Raw genomic sequence first — 19503 nt, 5'->3', positions numbered from 1 at the left:
TAAACAATCCTTTCTCTGCTCCCTGTGACCGAATGGACGGACTTAGGGATTTGGGTGCCAGGGCTTGGAGCAGGGAACGGGCTGTCAGATGCTCCTATTTTTAGTCTCAAGTCATGGAAGGGACGCTGGACCAGAGAGGCTGCCTCACCCAGCTGTGGGCGTTTGGTTGTGTGCCTCAGAGAAACCGTGTGCCCTTCCAGGCCAGACGACGAAGAAAGAATTTTGGAAGCATCATCCAACTGCCTAGAACCTCTGACTTCAGGCTTGGGTGACTATTCCTTCCAGCTCTGAAACAGTTCCAGACCAAAAAAAAAAATGCAGGGGTGGTGGCGATACTGAGACAGCTCTGTGCCAAAGTGTGGAAGTGCAACTACGCTTTTAGAAACGAGACAGTCATGTGCATGGAAGGGCCAAGAACCAGATGTGTTTGGTTATTGCAGACGCAAAACTATGGAGGACAGAGTAAGGCTGGGACCACCTCATTTAATCTAACTTGTTATGCAAACGAGACTTTAGAAGGAGACCTGCCTCTTACCATCGACTGGCTTTCTGACCGCCATCAGTTTACCCACTCTCTCTAAGCTGGAGGCTCCTCACGTACAAAAGGGGCTACTAGCAGCACCTGCCCAGTACGGCGGTCGTTAGGACCGAATGCAGTGACACATACAGCTGCCCGGAACAGACCTCGGCTCGTGACGAGTGTTCAATACGTGCGAGGCATTATCATTGCTATTTTTACATCGCTTCCCCCACAGACACCACAATGACACACAATAAACTCTTCATAAAGAGCTTGCTGGGCATTCGTCTGTCCTCTGGAATGAGAGTTATGAATGGGTTCCGCTGCAATAAGAAATAATCCTCCGTGGCTGGAAGGAGGTTAAGAAATGGAACCAAACGTTCCAAGGGAAGGGAAAACAGTCTCAGGGGTTAGACCAAGAACGTCTGCCTCTCGGTGCCCGCCGTCCCCTCCGGCTGAAACCTCACGGCTGGAGCAAATAAAGAAAAATGGTGGTCTCAGAGGATCAAGCTGCCTGAGTCATTAGCGCAGATGCAGTGGAGAGCACGGAGCTCAGATAAACTGCATTTATTGTATTTCTCCCTCGGTGAACGTTCTTCTTTGGGCACATGTGAATCCCACAGGAAACTCCCAGAAAGGCAAGAGAAAGGGTCGTTTGACCTCTGCAAAGCCCGCATGAAATACATATTTCATGGTAACCTAGGAGAAGGATTTTGCCCTGAAGACTGTTCTTGGTTCAAGTTTCACTCCTAGAAGGAGAGGCTGCCTTGCCTGTGGAGGGGCTGGTTCAGGGCGTCTGACCTCCCTCCCGAGGGACCAGCATTCCCTTCTCTCCTCCCATTTTTATTTAACCAGTTCCTCAGGCTGCAGGGAGGGGCACTGCACGCTCTTTCCTTAAAGGAATCTGCTCCCATGCCGGCAGGTCTCCCTGGATCCTGGCCTCTCGCCTGGTGGCTTTGGACTTCTCTCTCACGCTTTGAGGCTCCTTCCCCGTGGGGTGAATGCCACCTTGTCAGGGGAAGCAGGCTGCGACGGAAGGAGAGACGCCAACACTCTGGGGATGCTCGTTGTGTGCCACGTGCTTACTATCTATCTTCTCACTCCTTACACAGATGAGGAAATTGACATTCAGAGAGGTCAAGTAATTTCCCTAAGATCACACAGCCAGAAAGCCCAGGAGGCAGGCTGCCCATTCTGGTCTGTCTACGAAACCTGCTCTCAGCCCAGCACACCCTGTGGCTCCAGGCTAAATGGAAGGAACAGACAACACCTACCTATGGTGCTGGAAATCAGGACAGTGGCTACCTTTGGGGAGGAAGGGGCAGTGATGGAGAGGGGGTACATGGGGGCTTCTGGTCTCCCCCTTGACCTGGGGGTGCTGGTATGAGTCATGTGATGATTCCTTGACTGTGCACTTGTGATTTCTGCATCTCTCTCTCCGCTATACCGCAATTAAAACACGGGGCTCCTTTTCTGTTTACGTACGTGTGAGTGCATGTGGGCACCTATGCCTGTCCGTGTACTGGGGACCCTGAGCGGCACAGAGTAGCTGCCGCCGAGAATGGGGTGGGCTTCCCAAAGCGAAAGCAAAAGGACAAAATCATCTTCCATTGTTGAGTCTGCCCGTCGCTGGTACGGTACTTGGGATCTGAAAGAGGATGGATATGAACAGAGCGAAGCCTTGCAGGTGTGGGGAGGGGCCCAACAATCGGGCTTTCTTCTGCTCCACATCCCCTCGGCGGACCTGGTCCTCATCTGGGGCACCTGCAGCCCGAGACAACGCCGACTGAGCGCCTGGGCCTTTGTCTCCCGCCTCGTGGAGAATTTGCCCGCCTGCGCAGCCGGCCCATTGAAGCCAGACTCCCTTCCCTCTGCGCTGCCGCTGCCGTCAGTGGCCTGGCTGGAGGGTGCGGGCGGGAGGGAGGAGGGAAGGGGCTCCGTGCTCTAAACAACAGGCCTGACTGACTGGGGAGTCCAGGGAAATCTGGCCTTTTGTTCTCCTTTGTGGCTCAGACCCGGCCTGGAAGGGGTAATACTTCACCAGCTTAATCGTCTGGACCCATCACCTTTGCCCGAACATCTGAGGCGGCTGGTGGGAATGCCACAAAACGCAAAATGTGTTTCCCATTAAGTTTAAATTAAAAATGGGAATTAAGATAGATACCTTCGCTGTGGTCCCCCTGTCACACAGTATATTTCATTCCCTAGGGCTGCCACTATTTAAAAACAGTTTCTTAGTATTTTTCACAGGTCAGACCCAGACAGACAGACAGAACACAACATCCCATAAAGTGAAAAAAAGACCCCTGTTCCTTCTGCCTCTGGCTGCCCAGCCCAGGACTTCTGGGCTCCCAGAAACCCCGAACTCCCCCCAGCGGCCCTGAGTCTGAACTGCCGGCTGGGGGGCAGCTCTCCCACTTCCTCTGAGGTCCGTCCCAATCTTGCCTTGTGACACCCAATCTCATTTCCCGCAGCCCCGAGACTGTAAATATGACCTCTGCCAAACGGGGTGTGCCGCGAGAGATACGGATGGGGCCGCCCATCGGGCCCCGAGTGAGGGGCGCCCCGCGGAAGAGAAGGGGGCAGGGTGGGCACGGTGATAGGTTTGGCTTAATCGGCCTCATTCCAGGAAGCCCCAGGAAAGTTTTTGGAAAGCATTTATCTCTTGGTGCAAACAAAAACAGAAGATGCCGTGGGGAACGTGGCCCAAACCTCACTGTGGGAGCCCCAAGGGGAGTGGGGCTAATTCCAAAGCAGGGTAGACAAGTGTGGCCCAGGTTAGCTCGTGCTCTCTGTGCGGCCTGGCCTTTGGAGATCAGAGCCTGAGGCCGTGCTAAGAGGCCTGAGTCTTAGATACCAGGCTGCTCTTCACGGTCTGTGTGCCTTTGGATCAATTTCTGAAACAGTCCAGGCCTCAGTTTATTTTGGCTTTAAAATGGGGATTGATAAACAGTTGTCCTTGGTGTCCACAAGGGGGCATCCTGTCCCTGTAGAGTGAATGACACCTGAGCCCTGGTGGCCCCAGGAGACTCCAGGATGATCCCAAGAACTGTGGGCATCTCCCCAGACCTAGGCCTCACTGCCCTGGCATTTCAAGTGTGGATGACATTTCGGGGGGACGGTATAGGGACAGCACTCCGTCTGGGCCAGCTGACAAGCCACGGTATGGACATCCAGTGCCCCCAGGCAGGCCAGGTAAACCCCTGAAGCCAGACAGGGTAGAGAGGGGGCTCAGGACATTGCTATTTCTTCTCCACCCTGGACAATACATTTTTAATTTGAAATTTGGTATTGAAAATTTAAAAGGAGGGCTCCCCTCCCAGACAACTGGAAGTGTAAATTTGATGCCAGAGCTTCTTAATCCTACCAGGTCCTTTTTTCTGCTAGAGTCCAGAAAGCTCAGACACTTCGGAGAGGGCAACTGACTTGGAGTCTCCCGGCTTCCAGCCAAGTTAGAAGGGCTCCAGTTCTCTTCTGCTGACTCTCCCAGCCCTACTGTGCTTCCCCGTCTGTGTCCAGGAGCTCTGCTATTTCCCTTCCACCGCTTGCCAGAGTGGAAATGCTTGAACCCCACCCCCTCCTCCACCAAAGGACAGATGACAAAGCACGAGGAATGAGCACCCTTCTCTCTGTCTCAGCTCAGCTGTCCCAGCCTCTCCCCAGAGCACCGGCCTCTCTGCCTCAGCACAAATATCCGCTGGAAGTGAGTCTGGACAAACAACACACTGTTTGAGGGCCTGCTGGTGGGCACCAGGGGGGCTCCCGGCAGGCCTGAGAGCAGTCGGCCCCCAGGCACCGGACCTACCGCCAGGGGTCCCAGGTGCTGCAACTGAAGGTGGACATCAGTTAGAAAGAAGCATGAATCAAAATTTTTTCCATGATAGCAGATCATTTTAAGTCTAAGTTTCTCAAACGGCTTCTAGACTATTACCATACTATGCTGGGGCCAGGTTTTTTTTTTTTAAACTTAATGTAAGTATTTTAATTTTTGCTTTGCAGGCAGACATGGTTTGACATCAGTACACAGACCCCTCAATCGTTCGCTGTTTCCTCGACATGGTGTCAGACGTGTGCTTTGTTCCTCTACTCTCAACTCTGGAAATTTGCTCCACTACTAATAAGCTCCTTTCTGGAAACTTCATATTTTTACTGCTTTGGGGCAGCTTCCTTAACGTCTACAAATCTTAAAAAGAAAGAAGGAAAGCAGCAGCAACTCACACTTCCTCTTGCCCTGCTACCTAGACCCCCAAACCAGAGTCTCCGGCCCCCGCTTCTTCCCGGCCTGCTCCCTCCTTTGCTCTTTATCTGCTCTCCTCCAATGGAAAGCCTCCTCCAAGGTTACCCACGGCCTCCTTATGCAATTCCTGGGCCTTCTGAGCGGGTGTCGGTCTTGTTTCAGGGGCCGTGAAGGGTCCTCTCCTGTGAAAGGAAGTCCTAGTGTGGACTTGGGTCGTTTATGGACCAGACAGAAAGTAGGGTCTGGGGTCACCTGGAGGGAGTGGGCTCCCCCCACGTCAACCTGGAATGTGCCCGAACATTCCCCCATCAAGGGCGTCGCCATGATGCCCAAGATAGTTGGGCCCTTTAAGTGTTCCGAGCACGCTGTCTGTACTGCTGTCCATCTCCCCTTCCACAAAGGAAGAAAAGGCACCGGCGGTTCCTGGACCTCCCGCCACAGGACACCAGGAGGAGCAGGAAGGCAGGACCGGCCGGGGTGTTGGCTCTGCTGGTCTCTCCTCCTCACGTCCGGCTTCTGTGCGCCCACTTCCACCCCCTGCCCTGCCCAGCTAGCGCCGCAGCGGGACTCCGTGCAAAGATCCTTTTAAAAAAATTCTATAAATACTTAAAGACTGAGAAATACAGATTGTCAGAAAAATGCTAATTCTCTGAAGTTCAGAAAAACTGGGTGGAAAATTGCCCCCTTTTTTGAAACTGCCATTTCTTCGGCTGACCTCATGTTGCAGCAAGACTCAGACATGAGGTAATTGCTCTGGTGTTAACATACACTGCATCACCCACACTCTCCCGCTGGTCACCAGATGCCTCGGACAGGGGACCGAGGAGCCCCGAGGCACCAGTGGAAACTTCCGAAGGCATTTTTTTAAAAATTTTTGATTTTTACGGCCAGTATGTGTTGCCCCCACCCCCCAGAGCGAGCTGTTGCAAGACGATGACAGAAAGGGTGAGCGAGGACCCACTGAACTAATGAATGAACCAACCCGCAGCCCAGGAGACCCGGGAGAGCAGCCTGTAGGCACTGCCCAAGGATGTCAGCTTTAAAGGGGATTAACAGCCATCACCCTCCTTCCCTTGAAAGCTGAAGTCCGACAAGATTCCGAGCAGCCTTGGCCACTGACAGCGAGCCCTGTGCTCTGGAGCTGCCAGCTGCTCTCTGGACAGAGCTGACAGTTAGAAAGCCCCTTCTAGAATGAGTCCGCATCTGTTTTTCTGCACCTTCTCCTCCCCCGTGTTAGTACCATCTTTTCTGGCCGCAGAACGATCCTTCAGAACTTGGGATCGTTGATCTAGCACCTGAATTTCTGGTGAAGGGTTAAGGCTGAGGTGACTGGCAGTTTATCCAAATTCTGTTCCTATCTCTGTGTACATTTCATATCAAGTGAGATTCATATCAAATTGATGGGGCGTGGTGCTAGAGAAACCTTGTGTTGGATAAATCCTTTGGACAACTGTGCACTTTCTTTCATAAACTCTCCCTTCCTAAAACTCCCTTCCTTCTGACTGTGCCCGGAGAAAGCTTCCAACAGACCCCAACCTGCGTGGAGCACCTGCTGCTACTGTCCCTGCTTATCCAGGGACGGTGTGTAGGGAACAGCGGTAAGGCTGGGTTAGAGGGTGCTAGAGCGGCCCCAAGAAGAAGAGGTAGTGAATGTGTAAAATTCTAAAACCTTAAATCCATGAATCAAGCGTTTACTGCAGGGAATAAATCATTGCTCAAGAAAATACTGGCCAGGGCGTCCATCTATTTATAATTCAGAGCTGAGTGGTTTCTGGAAAGGGGTTCTCTTGGGAAGAGTGTCACTGGCCTCTGGCAGACCCCGCGGGGCCACAGTGCCCGACTTTTCCTCCATTCCTTGTTTTCCTCCCCTTGACCCGGCAGGACTGCGTCAGCCCCCTCACTGGGTGTCTGGGAGCCAGTGTGACCTCGGCAACTTCACACCCAGACGTGCCTGTGGCTCCTGCCGCGTCCGCCCAACCCTGGGGTGGTTCCTCATCCTGGCTGGCCTTGCAGAGTCGGTTCCCAGCCCCGGGGACTTGGGCCGCAGCCCCTGGGAGTGTTCTGCTGCCCAGAAATGGAGGGGACCAGGCACTTACTTTCCCTGAGGTAGCTGAGGTGTGACAATAGCACTTCCGTGTTGTAGAGGGAGGTGGCTCGGAGGAAATCCTCCTTGTTCATTTTACACAGTTCCTTGCCGTCCATGTTCTGGAAGAAAGACGTGTCGATCTCCATCAAGCCGTACTCCTTGATGGCCCACTCCAGCCACTGCCGCACGTGCTCCTGCGTCCACAGCGTGGGGTCTACGGAGGACACAGATGTTAGTCAGCAGGGCTGCAGGAGGCAGGGCCTCCCCCTTCAGACTGCCTGGGTGGCCTCTCTGTGTGTCTCTGTCTCTGTCCCTCTCCATCTCTCTGACTCTGGGTCTCCTCCCTCTTTCTCTCCCTCCACCTCTACCTTTCTCCCCTCCCTTCCCCTTCCCTTGCTCCTCCTCTCTCCTTCAGTGGGAAAGTGGTCCCCTCCCACATGGTCCTCCCAGAGCTCCCACCTGGCCCCAGCGCATCTGGAGCTGCCTGAACAACTTAGCGCTCTGGGTCCCCTAGACCCGGGAACCAATGTCTCTGGAAAGGGAAACCATCTGTATCTTCAGAACATCAATGACTGCATGAAAGAACACCTGCCTCTCAGATGGCTGCAGGAAAGAACACACATGTGGACACTTGGACCACAATTCCATCTGTGCAGTCGGAAATCCAGAGGTGTTAATCTTTAACTTAAACCCAACCTGGGTTTTCTCCCTTTGGGGACGGCTGTGTTGACATTTCTTTAAGAACATCTCCCGAATGGTTTCAGGATATTTAAATCCCAAAGATGAGAATGGTGTCAGAGGGAGGAAATGTTTTAGGTCCCAAGTAAGTAATGGAAGGGCTGAGGCCATCTCCCCTTAGGACCCCCAAGACTCCTCCCAAGCCAGGGGGGTGTGTGTGTGAGGGGAGCTGGTGTACCTGGAGTGCTGCTGGTGAGTCTAGTAGGTGCCACAGTAGGTGGAGCCCTTAAATCTTATCACGTGTCACAACCTGGAAGCCATCTCTTTCCTTGGCACCCAATTAGTGGATCCAATAATCAGTCAAATACATGCATCATGGGAGAAAGTTACACGGGTCTATCCCGTCCACACGAAGCGCTTAGGCAGGAAAGCGTGTAATTAAGCGACAGGTGTTTGTGGTGGCAGATGGAGGACTCCCAGGCGGAGGGGTTAGTGTGAATCTGGAATCACAGAAGGCTTCCGGGAGGAGGAAGGAGACTTGACAGCCCCCAGCTTCTACTGGGCTGGCGTTATTAGCCTGCTTTCTTGGGAGGAATACCTGTGCTACCTCTGTCACCTCACCCTCACATTCTAAGGGGCTGTGAAGGCTCTCAGCGAAAATGGGAGAGGTTTGAATGGTCCAGAGTGGCCGTGGCAAAAGAGCAAGGTTCTGTGGTCTCCTCCCCACCCTAGAGTGGGGCTGGGGCACCACCCACGCGTGGGGCAGTTGCTGAATTGCTGCTGGAGGTGGAGGAGCGGGCAGAGAGCTGGGGTTAGAAGAGGAGGACCTGGGGCCGCAGGTCCCAGGCTGCTGCCACCGTCAACCAGTGACCCAGGGCCCGGGAACCCGTAACAGCCCGGATTTTGAATGCCTACTAGGCATTGCACGTGTCCTACACGTGTCCCCTTTTCCACTCATCAAGAAAATCCGGCAAAAGGGCTTTTATCTTCATTTTGCAGATGGGTAGTGGAGTTGGGAAAGGTTAAGACCCCACTCAAACTTCAGTCCCAGTCTGAGCTGGGCTTCCAGTCCTCCCAGGACTGCACTTAGCTGAGGGTCCCCGACCCCCCAGCCTCCTCTTTGCTGCCGGTCTCGCCTTCCCACCTTAGCGCACAGGAGAGGTCCTCTGCCATCACGCCAGAAGGCCCAGCTACTCCTAGGGCGTCAATGTCCGAGTCTGCATCTCTCTCTCTCAGATAAATTTCTTGCTTTGTTTTACTCTTTCACTCTCCAGAAACAGTTAGGCACGGACCATTGGTAGATGGAAATAATTTTGCAGCATCTCAGAATTCTAAAGAAACATGTCCTCGGGGAACTTGGATTATGAGGCGTACTATTTCATCAGCTCTCCTTTGTTTCTCCTAATTCCTCACTTTGAGTATCTGCAGCCTCAAATTCAAATTTATACTGTATATGTTATTTATTTTATTATTTCCTCCCTTGCTTTGGGCTCTGTCACAATATTATTTCTCTCCCTTTACAGCACAATGAATGATAAATCTTCCTCTCTGGATCACGCTAAACTCTTCCAAATGCAGCTCCTGGATGATTTAGTCCTGGTGTCTTCCCATCTGAACTTGGAACTGGGGATTAACTAGGGCCTTCATTTATACTTGTCTTAAAATCCCACCATAAATTCAATTGGTTGTTCCACCAACGTTTCACTGCCTTAATTTGTGGACTTGCCCAAATGAGACTTTCTCTTTTGTCCAGGAGGCTGACCTGGAGGAGGCCAAAATGTGTGAGGATGATGCCTAAAGATCTAGCCAGAGGTAAAATAATGAAGTGAATCCCCAGCTAGTGAATTCATTACATGAAGTGCTTTGAAACCCCTCTGGTAGGAAATCAGGCTCTTCTCATCACTACGGCTGGGGTCACCGTGGCCCACGGAAGCTCCCCATTTTGCTATTTCTTTTGAAAGCATTTCAGAGTTGAAGGGTCAACCAAGCAGTCTGGTCACTCTCCCCACTTCTGTATCCCCTCCCTGGAGGGACTAAGGAAGTCAGATGGTGTCCACAGTTGGTTCAGAGACCGCCTCTGGCCTCCTGACTCTTCCGTCCTCAAGATTTCCCTCCCAGGCTGCCACTGTTTGGAGAAGCAGGGCTGAAGCGGGGGGTTTGATACTGAGTGAGCCGAGGCCTGGAGAGGTTCGGCTCTGCTGTCGGGGGTGCAGAAGGATCCCTGCAGGCCAGCTCTGGTCTGCCGTCACTGCCCACCTTCTCTCCGCGAGAGGGGAGAGGGCGGGCTTTTCCTGGCCCTGGCTGACGCACCTGAGCTAAACACTTGTGGTGGGGGTCTTGAGGAAGGGGGGTCGGACGTGACACCACAGAAACAGCGTCTTGGGACGAGGCCGTTTACCCGGTGCCCGGCACCAGGAAGGCCCTCAGCCCGTGGACCCATTCCTCCTCTGCCTGTCAGGTCACATGCTTGCCAAACAAGGAAACTGAAAACGCTTTAGGAGCAGTTTTCAAGCCCCGGAGGGTGCAGGAGTTCCTGTCAGCCCGGCCCTCTCCTGCCTCATGCGTGCCTGCCCCCGCCACCTAGAATCTGGCCCAGGAGGCATGCACCGGGCTGTCTGTCCCAGGAGATGGTGACACACCACTTCCCATGGAAAATAAATGCCCAGAGCCTAGGAGGAGAGACCGTTATAAAACCACGCCTTCCTGACCGACTCGCAACCCCCTTTGGACTACCTCGAAGACACATCTAGTCCTCTGCCCTCAGACACAACTGCGTCGGCACGTCTCCAAATGGAAGGGGTTTGGCCTTTTGGGAAACTTGTTTTGGTGAGATTAGGTCTCACTCCTGCCCTGGAATTTACTTTGCCTGAGATTTGGACATTCTCGCTCCTTCTACCTGGCACGGACCCTACACGTTGTAGATTTGACTCCCTTTTGGACCAGGCGGCTGAGCTCGCTGGCCGAGGCAGGATGTCCGGCCAACGCACTGAAGGCCTGAACAATGATTTTATTTTCTGTAACCAACAGTGCCGATTCCTAGGAAAAATAGGTTATTTTTACAGAATGACATAACTTGCTGCACACATGTGAAGGCGCTCCTTTTGTTAAATATAGTTATTTCTATTTTGAAACCATAAGCGCTGGCTGTAATTTTGGAAAGGTGGGACCCTGCAGATGCCAGGCAGTGCTTGCCAGGTGGACATGACAGCCTCTGAGCCACCCGTCTCCTTAAAAGCAAGGGTGGGCACGCCTGGGTGTTCCCGGGATTCCTTTTGGGTTCAGAGGGCCTGGCCTTTCCTCTCTTTGCTGGGCACACCCCGTGTGTGCTGCTGGGCACTCAGGACAGACTCTCTGAGGTGACACTGTTTGGGGGCGGGGCCACTGGACGCTGCACGTCGGGGTCTGGTGACATGGGGGAGGCTGTCTTGGAAGGGGACCAGGGAAGGAGGAGGGAGGCATCGCTTTCCCAAGTAAGCATTTCCACTGAGCACAGGGTACCGGGTGGAGGTGGAGACGCCCACTGGGACTACTAGCCCAGAAGAGTGAGGACGTGGAAGGCAGGCAGCCGCCTGGTTCCCAAAGTACCTGCGGGGACGATGACCCTCCTCTCGTTGGTGGTCATATTGGGGGGAGGGGGGCCGTTCTTCTCGTCCATGTAGCTGTTGTAGCTCATGGTGTTGGACTCGCCTCCGCCCACGAGCTTGCCGCATTTGCTAACACTGCAGTCCACCGGAGACTCCCTGGAGCGAGAAAAGACAAAGTCCAGAGGAAGTCATCAGTGCCACTGCCACCACGGCCGCGGCGCGGCACGGGGCCGCTCGCCCCAGCCAATCGCGCCACGTCCGCGGAGCCAGCGCCCGGCCCCGCTCGGTGTAACGATGACGCAGACGCTGCTGACGCGGCCTGATTTCTGTCCACGCTGCCACCAGGGTTTTCTTCAATTCCCATCCCAATCCTGTAATTACGGTACTGAAAAACTTTTTGGCAGCCCCTGGCTGCCCTCAGACTGGAGTCTGGACCTCTGAGTCCGGCGTTGCTGCCCTTGCCTCGCCCCCACGGCACCCTGTTTCTAACGTGGTCCTAGGACTTGTCACGCCATGCAATGGTTAGCCTGGCAGGTGCGCTTCCCCTTGCTGGACTGACAAGCTCCTGATTGCGTCCGTTACTTTCAGGTTTTCACCTCAAGCATCTTAGATAGTGCCTCACAGAGGGAGTGAGCCATCAGTGTTTCCTAAGCAAATTCTTTCCATTGCACGTATATTATTTTAACATAGTTTTCATACAGCGTTCTATCTGAACTTCCCAATCACCCTCCAGGACAGGGATGGCAAGGGTTAACACCTCCTTTCTATGGTTAAGGAAACCACGCAGTGAGGTGACTGGCCCAGGGGCACACAGCTAGAGAAGATGGAACTGACTCAAGTCTCCTGCCTTAAGCTTCTCTAGCAAAACACACATGCAGAAGAGCTGGCTGCTGCCTGAAGGAGGAAGAGAATCCAAGAACCTCAACCCAAGAGGTTGTGGCCCTTGTGGCATTTTGCAGGCCTGACCACCCAGCCCCTGGAAGTACACAAGGGACAGGGCAATCCCCCCGAGCTGGTCTCCAAGTACACGGCCAGGTCAACCCCTGGTATTCGGCAACATGGGAGCAGAGAGGCTGCCCACGGCATTCCAGCTCAGCAAAGAGCATCTGTCTGGAGACGGAGCCGACATCTCACTTGTGGCCACCTGGTACTTGGAGTAGGATGGCAGAACACCCCACCTACCCTGAGCCCAGTGCTGCCCAGGGCAGCGCCATCCTGTCCTGCCCCAGCTTCTGCTCAGCCACTCCGAGAGCAGTGGAACGAAGGAGAGACTAGAGGCCAGGGAGAGGCTGCAGCCCTGGTCATCCGGAGCAGGAAACGTCAGCCCTGGCACCCTGGGAGACAGCCAGTCCTCGCAAGAGGTCCAGACCAGGCCTTCAGACCCAGGAGTTCAGATAAGGTTCAGATTACAGACGTCCAACTCTGGGCCGCAGAACCTCTCAGGGCTTTCCAGAGGCCTGGCGGCTGCCCTCCCTCCCTCTGCTATGGGCAGGAACAGACCATCCCGAGGCCTTAAGGAGCCAGGTTTTGCCAGATTCCCCTCCCCTCCAACCCCCGCCCAGCCCGCAATGCGGTGGCGGCAGGCCGGTGGGCAGGAAAGCAGTCAGGGAGCCCGAGGGAGTAACAGCCAGGAGGGTTGGGGTGCGGGTGCGGGGGCGGGGGGCCTCCGCGGTGGCAGGGGGAGGGGGAGGCCAGAGCACATTCAATAAAGAAAATTAAATGAATTTGTTTCTTAATCTGAAAGGAAAAAAAATATTGAAGATCACTTATCATAGCTGGGAGATAAATGCTCCACTGAGATATTAGAAGTCAGACGGTAATTTTTTCCTGATGTCTTACAGAGGGGAACATGGGCTGAAAATGAAAATAAGATGTATAACTTACACATGTTAGAATTTAAGGTTTTACTATTCGCCTACTGTTTTTCCAGGCAGAGAACCAAGAACCAGCCGTCAGAGCCCCAGATTGTTGAAGGTTTAATGTCCCCATGGCAGTCTGAGGGGAGGCAGTAGCACATCAGGGCTTTTCACCAGAGTTTGGCCCTTTGGCTGCTGCTGGAGAAGGACTTGGCCTGAGATGAAGCAGCCCCGGAAAGACCCTGGTCCTGGATCTGAGCTAAGCGGGGGCGGAGCTCGCGGGGTCCCCCGCCCTCATCCCGGCTGACCGCAAGTGGGCGCATGCGCACATGCGCTCCACGTGCACAGATGCGCCGTGCGCCGGCACAGAACACTCCACGTGCGCGCACACGCACACATGCATGCGTACGCACACGCACACATGCATGCGTACACACACACGCCACACGTACCCCCCCACACGCTGCCACAGCCCGGCAGCCCTTCCCGGCATACTTGGCCGTTGTGAAACAGCCCAAGTGCGGCCGGAGTCTGGAGGATTAAGTTGGCCTTCAACCAAGAGAGAGAGCGCAACGTTTTCATTGGCTGGGAGCGCCGTGCCGCGGGTGGGGTTGCCAGAGCACACACTGCCTCTGGCAGGGGCCGGAGGACTTTCTGCGAGGGGGCGACGTCGGCCGGGCGTGGCGGAAGGGGAGTGCCTCTCGTGGGCTGCACCCCCGCCTTTCGGAACTCTGAGGGAGACGGAGTTGGGAAAATTGCTTTCCACATCAGCTGGGCTTCTGGGGACTTCTGAGCCCCAAACAGACCCCGTGCCATGCACAGGTGAGAAGGTCAGCCCTTCTCATTGCACCGCAACGAAGTGACCCCTTATGCCCAAGGCACCGTAGCAGGGCCAGTCCCTGGTGCCAGGAAGAGAGGAAGCTCCAACTGCCTAGAGGGTTCATTTGGTGAAAGCGGCCTGGTAGGTCGCCTGGTAAGAAGAGGAGTCTGAGCACAGCGCAAGAGAGGCACCTGCGGGGTGCGGCTTGGCAGGGGCAGCCCCGCCCCCGGGGGGGGGACACCTCTGAATACAGCCAGGCCCTGGGTGCTCCTGCTGGGGTGACCACTGGGGCTGTCCAGTGCTTGGAGCCTCCGGGTTTCCTATCCCAAAGACGTTACCAGATTTCGGTGTCCTCTCTCTTTCCTCACTCTTGTGTGTGCACCTGCTCCCCAGCTGGGCCAGGGGATCTGCCTGTCTGCCCCACTGCCTGGGCACGTCTCCTCTGGACCAAGGTCCTGTCCTTGGACCCGGACTCTACCATCGGCAAAGCGGCGCCCTAAGGGAAAGCCCTGGCACCCGCCCCGACCCTCCACGCGTGCGCCGGCCGGCCCCCCTCTGACTGCTGGGGTGGGGCAGCTGTACCTTTTCCGCTTGCCCCCCGCACATCCCACCGTCCCGGAGCCCCGGGCGCTGTGCCTCCGCGGACAGCACGCGGACAGGTGAAGCACAGCAGAAAGGCTGTTATTGAATGAGGCAGCTGGCGCCTGTGAAGAGGCCCCCTGAAAACAAGGCGGGGGTTGGGGGGACGCACGGAGCTGGAGAGAGTTTGCCATTCAGCTTGCCCAGGCTGCTGCTGATTTGTATTGAGCCCTGCACTTACAGCTCGCACGGGGTGGGGGCCCACGGGCAGCTGGTAGCACTGGGACAGGGGACGAGTCGGCCGGGGGCCGCCACAATAGCGTAGAGAGGAGGTGGTGCCTGTGAGGGTGTAACTCAGAGCATCTCCCTCTCGGCAGTGGCTCAGAAGCCGGGGCAGCAGAGGCCACAGCAAAGATGATGTGGACCCTGCAGCCTGGTCCTTTATTTTCGCCACTGGACATAAGCTCTTTACCCCTCTGGTTCTGTTTTTGTGTGCTCGGTGAGTATTCTTTAAAAAGATTGCTACTGGTTTCCAGAAGTGCCGTGCAAACTGTCAAGTGATTTAAAACAAGGTGAGAGATCTTGAGTCTTTGGATGAAAGGAGATTTCAAAGACCTTGCCTAAAGATAACTTCTTTAGATGCTGCAAATATCTTCCCTACCTTCCCACTCAACTCAGAGCAGCTGAACTCAGGGTTTGTCATCCAGATCCACAGGTCTGCAGCCCAGGTTCACAGTCAATGGATACCTAATATTCGATATTTGCACAGCTAACTCAAGGGCTCCCCAAGCCACTTCATTGGGACTATCCGATGTGTGTCTTCCATATCATGTGTACACTGTTTGAAAATTAAGCAAATCTGTGATGCCTTTAGCATTTCTGTAGGATCCATGCTGAGATGCTGCATAGGGCTTTTTTGTTTTTAAAAAGAAGATGCAGTACACTGAAAGCAAGTTTCCAGGAATCATCCCCAGTAAAGCCATCACCCTAACCCAATAGCTGTCTTCATCTCCCTGCACACTGGATGCCTGTAGCTTCTCCAGAGTCCTGGGTACACCTCCCACCAGCTTATGTGTGACGTGCTTCAGACTGCAAGGTGCAGAATTTTAGGAGGCGCCTTAGGAAGGGGCCCCCACAGTCAGAGGCGGAAGTGACAGGGTCTGGGAGGCTCGTCTTCCTGTACGTGGATCTGAGGTCTGTGATGTCTCACAAGGGCATCCAGATCCAGCTGGCCAGTCCCGGGAGCGTCGGGGCAGACTGACACTGAACTCTGGTCCAGAGTGTCAGGTACACAAGGGGAGCGAGTCCTGTGTTTCCCTCCATAAGTTGATATTCTTTCCTTTGTGGGATGTTTTCCCCAATCCCCGTGGTTGAGGCAGGAAGCAGCTGAGAGTTGGTTGCAGACCACAGTGGGGATCAAGTTGCTGAATTCTATACCCAGCACAGAGCCCCGGGGCCCAGCTGTTTCAAGAGCATCTCATGCTAACAGATTCAACCGCAGGGGGAAGGTGCGGAGACACAGAGCGGACCTCTCCCAACCTGTGCAAGCTCGACTTTCCGTGGGCTCCTCAGCCCTCGGTTCTCCCCACCCTGTGCCCTGGTGCAGATGACTTGCTGCTGGGATCAGAAGCAAGAGGGGCATTGCAGCTTTAGGCCTACCGAATACCTCCTCCAGAGACACACATTTCCTTGGGGTGTCTGATAAGCATCAAGTAACTCAGAATCCCAAGTTATCAAAGAATGCAGAGAGAATTCACTGCAAATCATGGGATGGTCCAAAACCTCACCCAGCACTGTCCATTCGAAGGAACCACATACGTAACAGAACATTTTCTAGTAGCCACGTTTTTAAAATTAAAAATAAAAACAGGTAAATAACAACAAAAAAGTATGATAATATCAAAGAATAAAAAACAGGTAAAATGAATTTTAATCATATATTAAAATGTATTATTCTGTTAACTCAATGCAGCCCAGAGATGACCATTCTAGCATAATCAATATAGAAAAATAATTAATGGGGTGTTTTACTTTTTCTCCCACACTAAATCTTCTAAATCCAGCGTGTCCATTTTGGATAGGCCGTATTTCAAGTGTTCCGAAGAACCCATGACTAATGGCTACTGCATCCAAGGTGCAAATTTAGTTCCTGAGCCAGGAGAGCCCAAATTTTACAACTGCTTCGGTTTTTTCATCTGAAGTTAGGAATTATCTTTTGCATTAGAAGTGCCATCATCAGTGGTACCCGGGGGATAGGAGAAGTCTGGGGCGGAGAGGGAGAAGTTTAAATAGGCTGGCGTCTATTCCATCATCTTGCTCCTTTTTGCTCTGACATGGTTCCATCCAAAGCAAAGACATTTTTCTGAAAATCCTTGCTCCCTGCTGCCCACCAGTCCAGCTTCCACGTGAGCACTTAGGGAATATTTACGAGGTGCTGGTGAAGGCTGTGCCTCGCCTGCTGGGCTCTGAGAGCCCTCTGGGTCTTCTTTGTTCCCCGGGACGGGTGAGAACGCATCAGTTTCTGAGCCTCTCCTGCCACCGGCTCAGGGCCCTGGTCAAGAGAAGCAGATCAAAAGCAGGGGCTGCTTTGTGTAACCAGAGCCAGGTAGATACCACATCTGCTCCCCGGGGTCTTCACACAGCCGTCCTCCTGCTGACGTCTGGGGTGACCGGAGCCAGGGATGAGCTGGCAAGTAGGTTTGAGAACTGATTTCCTTGGGGTGGGGGAACCCTCTTTGCCCAGGATTAGTCTTTGGTGTGTTGTGGCTTCCCCAGCAGCAGGAGGGAGCAGTCAGCTCACGAATACAGCCCCTTCTGAGCCCAGACCCAGGCCGGCTGACTGGGGGCTGTGGCCCTGCTTGTACACCGATGGCCCACAGGGCTGGGCATCTTTGCCTCTGACTTGGGTGGACCACACCTTCCTTCCCACATTCATGTAGCAACTGGGTGTTGAACAACTGTCACGTGCCAGGCACCGCTCAGAGACAACAGAGCCCTGCCCGGATTTCAGAGAAGGATGTGACAGCAGCCAGGAGGAACCAAAGCAGGGTAAAGACTGATGGTGCCATTTTAGGTCTAGTGATCAGGGAAGGCCTCTGAGGAGGGGACATTCGGGCAGAGACCTGAAACAAGTACAGGAGAGAGTTGGCAGACTAGACAGAGCAGGAGTGTTCCAGAGAGAAGGGACACATAGGCCTGGACTCCGAGGCAGGAGTCAGCTTGGGATCCACGAACAGTTCGAGCCTCGTATGGCTGGTGTGGGTGGAAGGAGTGAGATGGGTGAGGGGGTTAAGAGGGTGTCAGAGGGCTGGTGGCCCATGCAAAGGACTTTGTCATCCAAGAAAGGATTTTGAGCAAGAAAGTGAAATATTTTGAAAGGAGGACACTGGCTGCTGTGTGATGAGCAGACTTCAGGAAGGCAAGAGGATGTGGGAGGAGAGGATGCTCCTGGAGGAGAGGGGAACCTCGGAGGAGAGGGACTGCTGGCTTGGGCTGGGGTGGGGCCGCAGAGGTGAGCAGTGGTTGGATTCAGGCTCCCACAGACCACAGCCTCTTCAGGGGTGGATCTGGATTTCTAGCAAGCAGCAGGGGCTCCTGTGGTCAGGCCAGTTTGGGAGGCATTGCTGAATGGCCCTCCTCACTGTCCGGTGGGTGTCGGCAGACATGAGACAGTGGATGCTCTTCGGGGAGGCGGTGGGGAGGTGGGCTGCAGGCCAGGACCTGAGAGCCTGGGCTCTGGGGCAGCACTGCCTCCTCTAAGTCCTTGGGCACGTCAGTCGCCCTCTCAAAGCCCGATTTGTCTCCATATATCAGAGTGGAATTACATTCTCAACCTCGTGGGACAGTGCTGGGGAGCGAGTGATAATGTGGAGAAATGTTTGACAAACTGTGTCCTTACACAGTGAGCTGCGTGTTACTCTCTCTGCCTCTGAGGAGGGACCCTCATGTGAGGGGCTCCTGGCTCCGAACCGCCGAGCCTTCCTGCAGTCCTAGCGTGGGGAAGGCGGCTGGGATCCCAGGGGCTGGTTTTGGTTAGTGGGGCTGGAGTTTTCCCGGGAAGGTCTGAGCCCAGGGCCGTCGGTGGGGGGAGGGCTCCCTCACTGTAGACCTGCTTCCTTAGTGACCTCATCCACTTTCTCAGCTAGAACTCTTCTGAGATGAGGCCCAAGCCTAAATACCAACCCCCTAATGTTGTCTGAGCTTCGGTTTCCAAAGCCGAGTCTATGTTTTTATCTGGATTTCTACTGATTGCTCAGCACACATCTCACGGGGAACGCTGACATCCCTTCTCAAAGCATTTCCTCTCCCCGCTCCTGTGGTGGCTGCTGGCACCTTCCCTCCTGCAGACAGCCCAGCTTTGCTCGCCTTTGATTCACCCTCTCCCCACATGCGCGGTATTTACCCACCTAAGCCCTGCTCACTGTCCCCCGCGATGTCCCTCATGTGACTTTCCCTTTTTACTTCCACAGCCAGTGCCATCACCCTAGTTCAGAACTTCACCATTTCCCACCTGGGCTGTTTCACCAACGTCTCATCTTTCCGACTCTCCCCTCCCCGTCTCTGTGTACAGTCACGCTCAGCTCTCGAACCTTAAGTCGTGGTGCTGATGGTGCTAACATGCCACGTCCAAATGCTTCAAGGTGGTATCTGCATGTGGAACAAATGCCCTGTTTTCTCAGCCTGGCAATCAGGGCCCTCCTCATTTCCATCTGTGTCTCCCTGTGCTGTGGGCCCACTGGCTTGGTTTCGTGACTGAGACTAGTGCTTTCTTTGTTTCGAACTTTGCTGGTGAAGGTCACTGTCATGACGTCCAGTGCGTTCCGAGTCCTCAGCCCTGCCCTGGGTGGGTCCCCTACAGCATCAGAGTCAGCTCTCACAACGAGCCTGTGGACCAGGGCTGCTCCGGCCGGCGTACTGAGGGATGAGTAACTGACCCACGTGCAGAGCGGGGACTGATACCCGGGCCACCTGCCCCCTCACCCTGGGGCTTTCCTCTTCTTGGCCACCCCATCCATTTCCACAGGCCCTGGGCAGCACCATCCCCAACACTTTCCCAGTGTGACGTGCCCTCCCTCGCATGTGAGCCCTCAGGTGTGTCCCCCTTTGCTGGCGCTCCTGGACTTTTACTCCAGGAATGGTCTGT

At 54.3% G+C, this 19503-nt stretch overlaps 1 protein-coding gene across 2 annotated transcripts in view; it reads right to left on the bottom strand.

The window, feature by feature from the left end:
• Positions 1-19503, bottom strand: part of FLI1 (Fli-1 proto-oncogene, ETS transcription factor) — a 109812-nt gene that overhangs the window by 29633 nt on the left and 60676 nt on the right. For both annotated transcript variants that reach the window (XM_031443389.2, XM_031443390.2), the window contains exons 3-4: positions 11107-11261; positions 6854-7057 (exon numbers count right to left, since the gene is read on the bottom strand). In XM_031443389.2, the coding sequence (XP_031299249.2) occupies positions 6854-7057; positions 11107-11261 (359 nt within the window). The remainder of the gene's footprint in view (positions 1-6853; positions 7058-11106; positions 11262-19503) is intronic.

This window comes from Camelus dromedarius, chromosome 34 (assembly GCF_036321535.1).
Source record: "Camelus dromedarius isolate mCamDro1 chromosome 34, mCamDro1.pat, whole genome shotgun sequence".
NCBI classification, from domain to species: Eukaryota; Metazoa; Chordata; class Mammalia; order Artiodactyla; family Camelidae; genus Camelus; species Camelus dromedarius.
Note: the sequence above shows the minus strand (reverse complement) of the source record. Positions and strands in the feature narration are given on the sequence as shown.